Source organism: Lepidochelys kempii, chromosome 6, assembly GCF_965140285.1.
Source record: "Lepidochelys kempii isolate rLepKem1 chromosome 6, rLepKem1.hap1, whole genome shotgun sequence".
In the NCBI taxonomy this organism is placed as follows: Eukaryota; Metazoa; Chordata; order Testudines; family Cheloniidae; genus Lepidochelys; species Lepidochelys kempii.
The window spans coordinates 113427096-113437992 of NC_136385.1; the positions used below are offsets into that span (position 1 = coordinate 113427096).

The window sequence follows — 10897 nt, forward strand, 5'->3', positions numbered from 1 at the left end:
GTGGTTATTTCAAAATGCTTCCTGTCTCATTTTGGTACTAAACCTCTCCAAGTCAGATTTCTAGGGTTTAAGGCTTTTCATTACAAACATTGATGCATTGTTTAAGGCACAGGAACAAACAAAAAAGTATATTTGGTGGCTTCTTAGCATACTATATCTTAAAACCCCTTGGGTTTCACCAGGGTGAAATTCACCCAAGCGAAGGCAGTGAGATTACACCAGAGATTAATTTGGCCCTTTGGTTTAAAAATAGCTTTCTAGGGGTTTTGTTTGGCCTAACTTATTCACGACAAGTCTGCCATCATGATCTATTACCAACTTCTATCTAAAGGCATAAATCAGCACAGTGACAATGAAATGAGTTTATTCTGCCTCGGGGCTCTGTTCAAGTGTGTTGTAGCAAAACCTAAGAGATCTTCCAGCACTACAGTGGCGATCTGGGATAAGAGGCCGAAATGACCAGTTATTTCTCTGGCAGTAGGGCTTTCCCAGATGCTTTGATAGCATGCAGGCTGTAGAAATCCCTGTGTGCACACTGGCTCTAGATGATCTCGCCCAAGAAGGCATAAATGTGGCTGGGAAAAAAGAGGATTGTACAGTGATCTGCCACAGATGGTTTATGAATTGAACATGGACCTGGAAGGGGAGTACAGGGATCTGAGGGGCAGGAGGGAGCAGAGTAGCGTGAGGGAAATATGAGGGAAGTTTGGGACTTGTGCGCCACATTGATGAATTATCTATAGTTTGTCAGCTTGGCGTTTCGCTCTGTAACTTACAGAGAATAAACTACAGGAAACAGTGGTGCAAAGATACATCATGGCAAACAAAGGGAAGCATTTGGGCATAGTCCAGCTCCAACATGATCCAAAGCTCACTAGAGTCAGTGGGAGTCTTTCCATTGGCCTCAGTAAGCTTTGGATCAGGCCCGTCACACATAGGCAGGAGTGGGGCAGAGCCGAGAGCCCTAGCAAAGGAGAATGCGGCATGTTTTAAAGATAGAACTGGAAAGGCATGAAGTTGGTGAGGCAGAGAGATGGGAATAGTGTCCCAGGTGGCAGGGCATGCAGAAGAAGGGATTTTTGGACCAACTGGGGGAAGGCTCAGCCAGGAGTTGGATGGTCAGGAGCTTAGAGAGACGTAGAAAGGAACGGACTGAAAGCCAAGCTCCAGCAAGTCCCAAGAGAATCTTCAGAAGGAAGGCAATTGAACTTGAACCTCAAGTGAATACCCACTGGTAGCCTGTGGAGGCATTTATGTTATGATGGAGCTTCTCTTGGTACAACTGCACGTGGGCAGCATAATTCTGCAGATGCCAGTGTCTGGAGACCCATGGGCAGACCACAGGGAAGAGACCTGCAATGGTCAAAGAGAGGAGCAGAGCATGGATAAGGATTTCAGCAGAGATGTAACCTGGTGGTGGTGTGAAGGAGTTAATGAGCAGGCTGGGTCACTACAGGTTTAACCTTTACCATGAACAGGTGGCATGTATATCTGGGAACTTTTCCCATAGCCAGATCCACCACACCCAGATCAGAGTGACAAGCAGAGGAGGATTCAGCATGAGATCCACAGACACTGGGGACGGCCTCCCTAACAGGAGGGATTTGCCCGAGCGCATTTTGTTTTCTTTCTGGCTGAGAGTTGAGTATAGAGGTCAGTTTCTGAGCTAGCTTCCAACAGGTTTGCTTCTGAATGATGAGTCACATTCTCAGCTGGTGTAAGTCTATATAGCTCAACTGAAGGCAAGGGAGCTATGGCACTTGACACCAGCTGAACCTTGTACAATATACCAAGAAACAGCCTGACAACAATTATCACTGTGTTCTAACAGTGCTCAGTGACTTGCTCTTACATTCCACTTTGGGTTTCTATGATTAACTGTTCAATTTCTCTCCTTGCCCATAAGATCTGCCAGCTGATGTAAAAAGGATTTATTTATCTAAAGAAATAGTCAGGGGATTACACAACCAAAATGTGGGGGGAAAAAACACAGCATCTGCACTTAATCCCCTTAATCAAGCAAAGTACGTACTGTAAGTGAGAGCCTCCTTGCCATGGCATTTACCACTGCTCTAGCACTGATCCCTGAGGATAGCTGTATGTCAGGGTTAGATCTGCTCCAGCTGCAGGCTGTCTTTCTCTGAACCGTGGTCGTGTCTAACTTCGGACCCACTCCTGCATTCCTTGTGTGCCCAGAACTCCAGCAGAATTCCATAAGAGCTTTGGGTGTGCAGCAAAACAGGAGTGGGCCTCAACATTACTGGCTATGGATAATATTCTCAAATGCTCCTAAGGGACTTAGAAACATATGGGTAATGTTTTCAAAAGTAACAGGCACTCAGGAGCTTGACTCTGAAATTCAGTGGGACTTAGAGTCTAAGGTAAAGGTACTTAGGCACTGAATAAGATTTTCAAAAGCATCTACACACCTAGCACTTGTTGAAATCAATGGGAGTTAGGCACTTAGGTACCTAGTGTGATCTTCAAAAGCATCTATCTGCATGTTAGGTGCCTAAATCCCACATGAGGGGCCAGAAAAAGGGATTTAGGTACCTAAATTTGGATTTGAAAGATGTTACTGTAATAACACTGGCGAATTGGTCTCTTTCCAGCCATTCTTTAAGAAAATTCTGACCCACGAGTGGATGTTAAATAGTGAAATACTGGACTCCATAATGTCAACAACTGTACAATTTTGCCAACACCTAAAACATTTAGAGCAGCCTGTTGACAAGGTATGAATCCTTTTCCTATCACTGCAATTGGCACGAGGTTACAGCAGTATAGATGGTGATCTTATTTTCAGGCTGGGGGCTGACCCTGCAAAGGTCACTCCCTTCCCTTCAGTGGAGCTATTCATATAACTAACAATTGCTTCCCTTGCAAACTTTTATGTATGTCCCTTACTTTTTCAAGGAAATAAGCTTTTAGCACTTCCTTTCTACAGCTGAAATAGGGGAATTGATCTCTAAGAGGAACCGAAAGCATTGGTTAGTATTACTGGTCAGTTGTGACACCCTGGCTGCCGGTACAATTTCACATTGTTCCTCCATCTGTTCACTGTGATGCTGCAACCGTCTGGGAAGTCCAGTAAATTGAGGAAAGCAAATGTGTCCCCATCTACCAGGGCCTCCCCACCTCCACGTGAAGTCATGAGCCCTTTTGGGCCCATGTGCTTTACCTTTAATAGTGTGACTTCAACCTTGATGAAGCTTGGAATGGAGTTCACAAGAAGTCAAATACCTTGTGAAAGATCCAGGGCAGGAGACCCCTGCTTTGATCTTTCTGGAAGCTCATGGGCAAGCCTAAGCTGCATCCATGCAAACCATGGCAGATGTGTATACTTGTTGCACAAATGGAAAACAAAAGCTCTCCATTGTGCGACTGTGGTCACCCAGAACAGATCACGGGACACAGAATGACTCAATGCCCAATTCACAAATACAAAGGAGGTATCAGTGACATACTCTACTACTCCTGACACAATTATCTGGCTTAACCACCTAGATGTAGAGCAACAATTATAATTCTACATTTATATCTGCCATACGAAGAAGATTGCAGTAGTTAATTTAACATGCTACCATCATATACACTCTGCACAGATCTATACACTTGCAAAATACAAGGAGCGGTAACAATAGCTCTAAATTTAAAGTTTGCGGGCAGCATCCAAACCTATTGTTAAACAGTCCCACATGTTCCCATTAGTTACTGAAGAACCAAATCACCAACATATAATCATGGATCAACTTTGGGTAGACAGTGAGTAATTATATGGCTTCTTTTTGTTCACTGCCTTCACTTCATGTCTAGACAGATGGTGGATGGAAGGGAACATGAGCCATGTGTCCTGCCCAGAAGCATCCACACACTGCACTGAGTGCTCTTCTGAAAAGTGGCGTTCAGAACAGAATCCTGGGCTGGCATTTCACATATGTGCTGATTAGCCTGGAGATGCTCAGCCCAGGATTCTCCTCTACCTCTTCTGGCCTTGCCAAGGAGTTCCAAGGCTCCTCTGCACTCACACCTCATTGCCCTCTGTTTTTTCTTTTAAAATAAATAGGATTTTCTAGGTGATGCTCACAAGTATGTGGTGAGAGAGTACATCACACAAGCTATCAAACCAAGAAAGAGAATGAAGAGAGTCAAGCGGGAAGAGGTTGGCAAAAAGATGAACGAAGAAGCCACGGTCATATATAACAGCTTCAAAGATCTGGTATGTAAAACCTCATACTGCATCATCAAGGCCTTCTTAGCTGCATTACAGAAAATGTAAGGTTGGCTGGCGTGAAACCCAACATGAGAAACAGACGATCGATAGGGCTGTGACTACACTAGGATAGTTTTCCTAAAATCCCCCACTGTTGCAATCACTGGTTCAGGACCACAGAGCTAATTTTCAAAAAGCTCCCAGTGACTTCAAATGAAAATATGGGTCGGGCCCTGCCTCTCCGAACCCTGATTACAACAGGCTTAGATGACAGTGATTAAAATGCCAGGTCTACATTAGCACTACGCCCACCTCTACTCCAACTGATGGAGAGAAACCAGAGGGATCAGTGGTGGGATATTTTTAGGAAAACTGTCCTCGTCTGGAGAAGCAGAAGCCGGGGCTTTAGGGTGGGTGATATTTCAGGCTTGAGTTACTGCTGACTGCACCCTTTGTAGCTCATTGATACCAATGTTCAAAGCACTTCAGTGCCTTTGAATATCCTAGCCTGAGGGAGCTGGGAGCCCAACTGCTATTGAAATTCAGGGGATTTGAGCACTGAACTGCTTTAGGTTCTTTTCAAACCTCCCAGCTTTGATCATTAGTGAGTCAAGAAGAGTGCTTCTTTGGCAGGCAAGGCAGAGGAAATAGCCACTTGGGGCAGTGCAGACAAATCTGCTTTCTGAAAGGTTGGCATTTGATATCTACCATATCATGCAGGTCCAGGCTAGGGTGACCAGATGTCCCAATTTTATAGGGACAGTCCCAATATTTGGGGCTTTTTCTTATATAGGCACCTTATATTACCACACACTCACCACCACCTGTCCCCGATTCTCTCCCCCCCCCCCCCCACTTGCTATCTGGTCATCCTAGTCCAGGCACAAACCTACAAACTGTTATTCACATGAGTGGGCCTTACTCATGCACTCAGTCCCCTTGGGCCTACTCACGTGACTGCAAAGTTAGACCCTTACTAAAAGTCCAGTAGGACGGTCTAAGCAGCCTTTATGCACACACAAGCTCCCTCCCCACTGTTTCCAGTTCCAAGGAAGGAGCCTGAAAGCAACTTGCTTTTAAAACCCTCTGAACCACTGAGACTAACAATGCCTTAAACAATTAATAATGCAACAGAAAAACTAACCTCAGGACCCTGTTCCCATTAATTTCCCAGACTCACTGCATTGCAATACACCCAAGACATGCTATTATTACAGTGTTACATCCACTGCCATGTGTTTATATAGTCACACAGGGAGGCTGCATGGCCTATAAGTTAGATAAGGAGACTAGGAGTCAGATGAACAAGGTTTGAAGCTGACTGCCATGGCTTCACTCCATGATCTTGAGCAAGTTGGTTAACTTATCTGTAAATGTGAATTGTAAATGTTGACATTTATCATTAAAATATAGATCAAAAACTTCACCTATTCTAACTTATTTCTAGGGCTCTGATGCGGATTGGCTTAACTCTGCCATGCATTACATTGCAAACATAATTTCTGAGAAGAACAGACACAAAATCAAGGAATATATTGAGGAAATATGTCAGGCTTATCCAGATGTCAGGTATATGGGGTTAATATCTGAGGGTTTCTCAATGTAAAGTGCTGGAGCAGGGTGTCAAGCCCAGGTTTTTTGCCCCTGAATATTTATATAATTTGCTTCCAGGTTGATGGTAGCAGAATCAGCTGAACCTTATGGTGCACAGAAGTTATTTCAGGTCCCAGGTTTTACTGTGTGTTGTTTGAAGGCTTTGTGCTAGCCAATTTGCAGGGCTCAGCTTTGGAGGAAATGGGTTTGGTCCAGGTCTTAAGATGAGTACCCAAAAACTGAGGCCTCAAAGGTCAGTTGCTGCTTTTGAAAATTTTAACTGGATTTTTGAAGGGGCCGCATCCCAGCCCCTGATTTTTGCTGACAGTCCAGTAGTTTGGCATCTAAATGCTCTCCTTTCTGCCCTCTATTTATTGTGCTTGCAAAATTGCACCTCCAAAACTGGAGGCTGATTTTAAAAACCCATGTGTGGCATGGCAGCTGTATAAGAGAGGGCATCTTCCTCTCTGGGGCAGAGGGGGGAGCAACTTCCTCTTTAAGACCACCTGTATGGATTACAACCCTTCTGAGTGTGAGGCAGAGAATATGTATCCTTCAGGATTATAGGATAAATATCCTAATCTGGCTACTAGATGCCATGGTGGCTGGCATGCTAGAAATATAAATATAGATGGAACACTGATCCTGGGGCTGAATGGAGCCAGGGCTACAATAATGTGGTCTAATGTTAGTTGTTGGACTTGGTGTTAGGGTGGCTGGGTGGTGTTGGTTCCCTGTGATAGTAGATCAGACTGGAATCTGCTGGTCTCTCTTGACCTTAACCTCTATGGCTATGACTCCAGTGTGGTAGATGCAGATTGAGAATTTTTCCAGTGCCCCAGATTGCTGCAGAAATTAGTCATTTTTTTTAAAAAGCAAAGTTATGGGTTGAGATTTCCAAACCTGGCCAGGGGATTGTAAGGTTACAATCCAGCCTTCAGTGGCAAAACTACATCAGACAGAGCAGAACCTGATATACATTTCTCAGCTTTTGTTGTTTGCTTTTGAGCCATCCTTTTACACCAAAGTGAATCTGAAGCACTGCTTGTCCATAGTACCTACAAGTCAGGTATGATCTCCTATCCTTAGGCCCCTCTATCAGTTGATTTTTTTCCATGACTCAGTAAGGAGTCTGCTACATGTAAGGTTATTGTTTCTCTAGAACTAGAACTTTAGTTGTATTATCATACTTCAAAACCAATAGTGTAGTGACCTCAATATATCCACCAAACAGCAAAGCTTAAAGTATGTTTCACAAAAGTTAGTTTGTAAAGCACATTGTTGTGTGGTTACCACTGGGCGTTATTTGCACGCGGATTAATTTAAGTGTTAAATTTAGCAGATTGGCTGAATATTTTTGATTCAGTTTCTGTGTTCTGAGCAATCCATGCTCTTAAAAAAAAAAAAAAAAGGCCCAAAGGGACTTCTGCACATACTTAACTTTAAAGCACATGACACTCTTAAATCTGCCAGATCAGGGCCTATGACAATTTTCATAAATCGCCTTAAACCCAACTACAAGTAAATGCCAAGGTTCATCAACTTGGCTTTTCTATTTCTTAGCTTGCCCTTCAGCTATTGCTGAGTCTTATAGTCTTTGGACAAACACGTTTTTTGAAAACCAGACAGAGCCTCCTAGCCCTGGCTTGCTTTAGAGCCTAGCTGTCATGACTCAATTAATTCTTCCCCTAGAACTGATTTTTTTTCAGATGGGTTCTGCATCTGTCTGCACCCAGATTTCTAGAGTAGTGTCTGCTACATAAGTCTTCTTTACTAGCTCTAATCTAATTAGTGCCTATCAATTTCTTGAATATTATTGCCCCAATTATTTAACAATCAAATACTTTTTATGTAAAAGGCCTCCAGCTTCACAGGAAAGCTTATTGCTATGAAGGTGGAGATTTCACATTTAATATATAAAACATCTGGGGGGAAAGATTTTTTTCAAGGCACAAAGAGCAGGTAAGCACCCAACTCCCATTGCCTTCCAATAGGAGATGGGCACTTAACTCCCATTTTGTCTTTGCAAATCTTGGGGCCCAGTTCTGCCAGCCTTACTCATAATAAATAGTAACCCACCTGGCAAGTGGCCTTGTTGAAGGCAATGATTAAAACCTTCTGCAAGGAGACTCAACAAAGGTGGCAGAATTTGATCCTCTTACAAGCACTTACATTGTAACCTGACCTGGCAGTTCTTACATGGGCAAGTCTTCCAGCTGACTGTGAAAAACACATTCCTGGGCACTTGCAGCTATGTTGTATTTTACCCACAACTGCCCATATCCCAGACCATTAAGCTATCCCATTCACCAGCATCACTGATTGTCCCAGAGTTTTTATGGCTCCATCCCCCTCAGCAATGCTCTGTTAGCCCATGTGTTAGCAACTATGGGATGACCGGCAGAGAACACCTGAGATATATTAAGGGATGGAAACTGTGTTTGGCTATTTCCATAGGGTGTGGCTTTGCTGTTTGTTTGCATTGTTTGCGCTCCCCAAGAATGACACTGAATGATCTTTTGCTTTTCACAGAAAGGAACATATTGAAGCTGTTCTCACCCTCCGAGGACTGGACTGGAACAAGAAAAAGTCCATTATTCAGAAAATAGACAAACTCCAAGAAAATGCAGAAAGCATGGCTGATAGAACATTCTTTGCCGAGATTGACACTTCAACTGTTGTCACATGCTTCTAAAGACCACTAGACAACAGAAATAAGAGCATCCAAAATTTTTACAGTTCTTCTAGGTCATGCTCCTAAATGTGACTCCCACTCCTCCCTGCCCATCAGTCAAAGCACTGCAATAGATGTCCAGAAATGGACTCTCATTTCCAGAAGACGAGGACAACAGAGGAGTCAATATATTGCACAAAGAGGTCCCTAAGCAAGCCCTGATAAATACCTAGAGAATAGTTATCAATGATTCACAGTTGAGCTGGAAGGGCATATTGAGCAGGATCCTGCAGGAATCTGTCCTGGGTCAGGTTCTACTCAATATCTTCATAAATTATTTGGATCAGGGCATAGAGAATACACTTATAAAGTTTGCAGATTATACCATGCTGGGGTTGCAAGCAATTTGGAGAACAAGATTAGAATTCAAAATGATCTTGACAAACTGGAGAAATGGTCTGAAACCAATAATATGAAATTCAGTACGGACAAATGAAAGTGCTCCACTTAAGAAGGAAGAAGCAATTGCACAAAATGGGAAGTGACTGCCTAGGCAAGAGTACCACAGAGAGGATCTGGAGCTTGTGGATCAACAACTAAATGAGTCACCAATGTAATACTGTTGCAAAAAAAGCAAACATCCATCTGGGATTTATTAGCAGATAAGGCCTCAGCTGCAGTATTGTGTCCAGTTCAGGGCCCCACGCTCTGGGAAAGATGTGGACAAATTAGAGAGTCCAGAGGAGAGCAACAAAAATGATTAAAGTTCTAGAAAATATGGCCTAAGAGGGAAGATTGGAAAAATGGCACTTCTTTAGCCAGGAGAAAAGAAAACAAGACCCGGGAAGGGGTATGATAATAGTCTTCCAGCCTTTTACATGCTGGTACAAAGAGGAGAGTAATAAATTCTTCTTCTTAACCACAGAGGACAGGACAAGAAGCAGTGGACTTAAATTGCAGCAAGGCCGGTTTAGGTTGGACATTAGGAAAAACTTCCTAACTGTCAGGGTGGTTAAGCACTGGAACAAATTACCTAGGGAGGTTGTGGAATCTCTATCATAGGAGGTTTTTAAGAACAGGTTGACAAAACACCAGTCAATGATGGTCTAGGCTTACTTGGTTTTGCCTCCATGCAGGGCACTGGACTAGAATGGTCCCTTCCAGTCCTACATTTCTATTATTCTAACCCTAGCCACTAAAGGCATCCCATGCTCCAAACTTGTATTGGATCATTAAAAGGCTGATCTATTTATTGAATTACTGGTTACATTCTCCTAAGTTTGTGCATTGTTTCAGATTTGAAAGGGACAGAAGAAACACTTAAGGCTGGATTGCAACAAGAACTATTCATCTGAGCAGATGTGTAAGGAAGAGCAAGAATCCCCTTCACAGCTGTTCCCACTTCTCCCTTCACATAACAGATGGGCAGAGAGCCAACCAGTGCAGCTGAGCTGGCACAGGGTGGGAGATGTAATTTGAAAAGGCAAAGCCAGAAGGGAACTAAAAGTCAAAGGGGTGCCCCTAGGGCACAGTGCCTCCCAGGGCCACAGCTGAGATGGGACCTGGTGGCCCTAAATTTTTCTGGCACCTCAATAGATTTCACCACCAATTGGTTCCCTTGTTGGACTGTAGATCCCTTCTCAGATGCATCCTGCCATTGGTATATGGGCCAACTCCCATTCTGTGGGCAGAAGGCTGAGGAGCACTAGTGGGATGAGGCAAATGGTGAGGGGCCAGAGAGGAGTAGCTCGTGCAGGGGTTCTTCATACCCATTGTGGTGCTAAGTTGTGTTGTAGGGAACTCCATCTGCTACGGGGTGGGAAGGATGGAGATTTAAAGGTGACTGTAGGGCTACGGAATCCACCTCTGAATCTTAGCTACCTCTGAACAGGAGGGATCCTTCTACAATCCTGGAAGGATCTGCAGGCCTACAGCCCTGAGAAGTGTCAAGAACAAGGCAAGGATGTGAAGTTTTGAGTAATAGGTCATGGTGCACAGCCCATTTACACTCAGACTGTGTGCAGGGAGCTAGCCATGGCACAACCATGAAAGCACCAAACTATTGACATATGGGAGCAGAAGGTGGGTGTTTTACTTCGTGTTCCCTCCATCCCTGTTCTTCCTGGAAATCCATGACAATCTGCCAGCAGTATTCAGAATGCAAATGCAAGGCAGATGCCAGCAACAACATTAGACCAGATCCTCAGCTGGTGTAAGTCAGTATCACTCCAAACAGATTTATATAGTGGAGGATCTATACCCATAACCTGGATGTAATGGGCCAGAGCTTACACAAAAGGAACTTATTGGCACTTTGCCTCTAACCTTTCTATCCCCCTCAGTGATAGGCCCTGGGCATCTCTTTGCTCTAGGGAGAGCCCTACTCCTCCAAGACCAGGTTCCTGGCATCAGCACAT

The 10897-nt window shown here is 43.9% G+C and overlaps 1 protein-coding gene across 2 annotated transcripts in view; it reads left to right on the forward strand.

Annotated features, from left to right (window-relative positions):
- The window catches only part of EXOC3L4 (exocyst complex component 3 like 4), a 103271-nt gene extending 93534 nt beyond the window's left edge, over window positions 1–9737 (forward strand). For both annotated transcript variants that reach the window (XM_073349721.2, XM_073349719.2), the window contains 4 exons: window positions 2613–2735; window positions 4067–4219; window positions 5661–5782; window positions 8339–9737. In XM_073349721.2, the coding sequence (XP_073205822.2) occupies window positions 2613–2735; window positions 4067–4219; window positions 5661–5782; window positions 8339–8501 (561 nt within the window). In that variant the 3' untranslated portion in view covers window positions 8502–9737. The remainder of the gene's footprint in view (window positions 1–2612; window positions 2736–4066; window positions 4220–5660; window positions 5783–8338) is intronic.
- Window positions 9738–10897: the final 1160 nt, after the last annotated feature.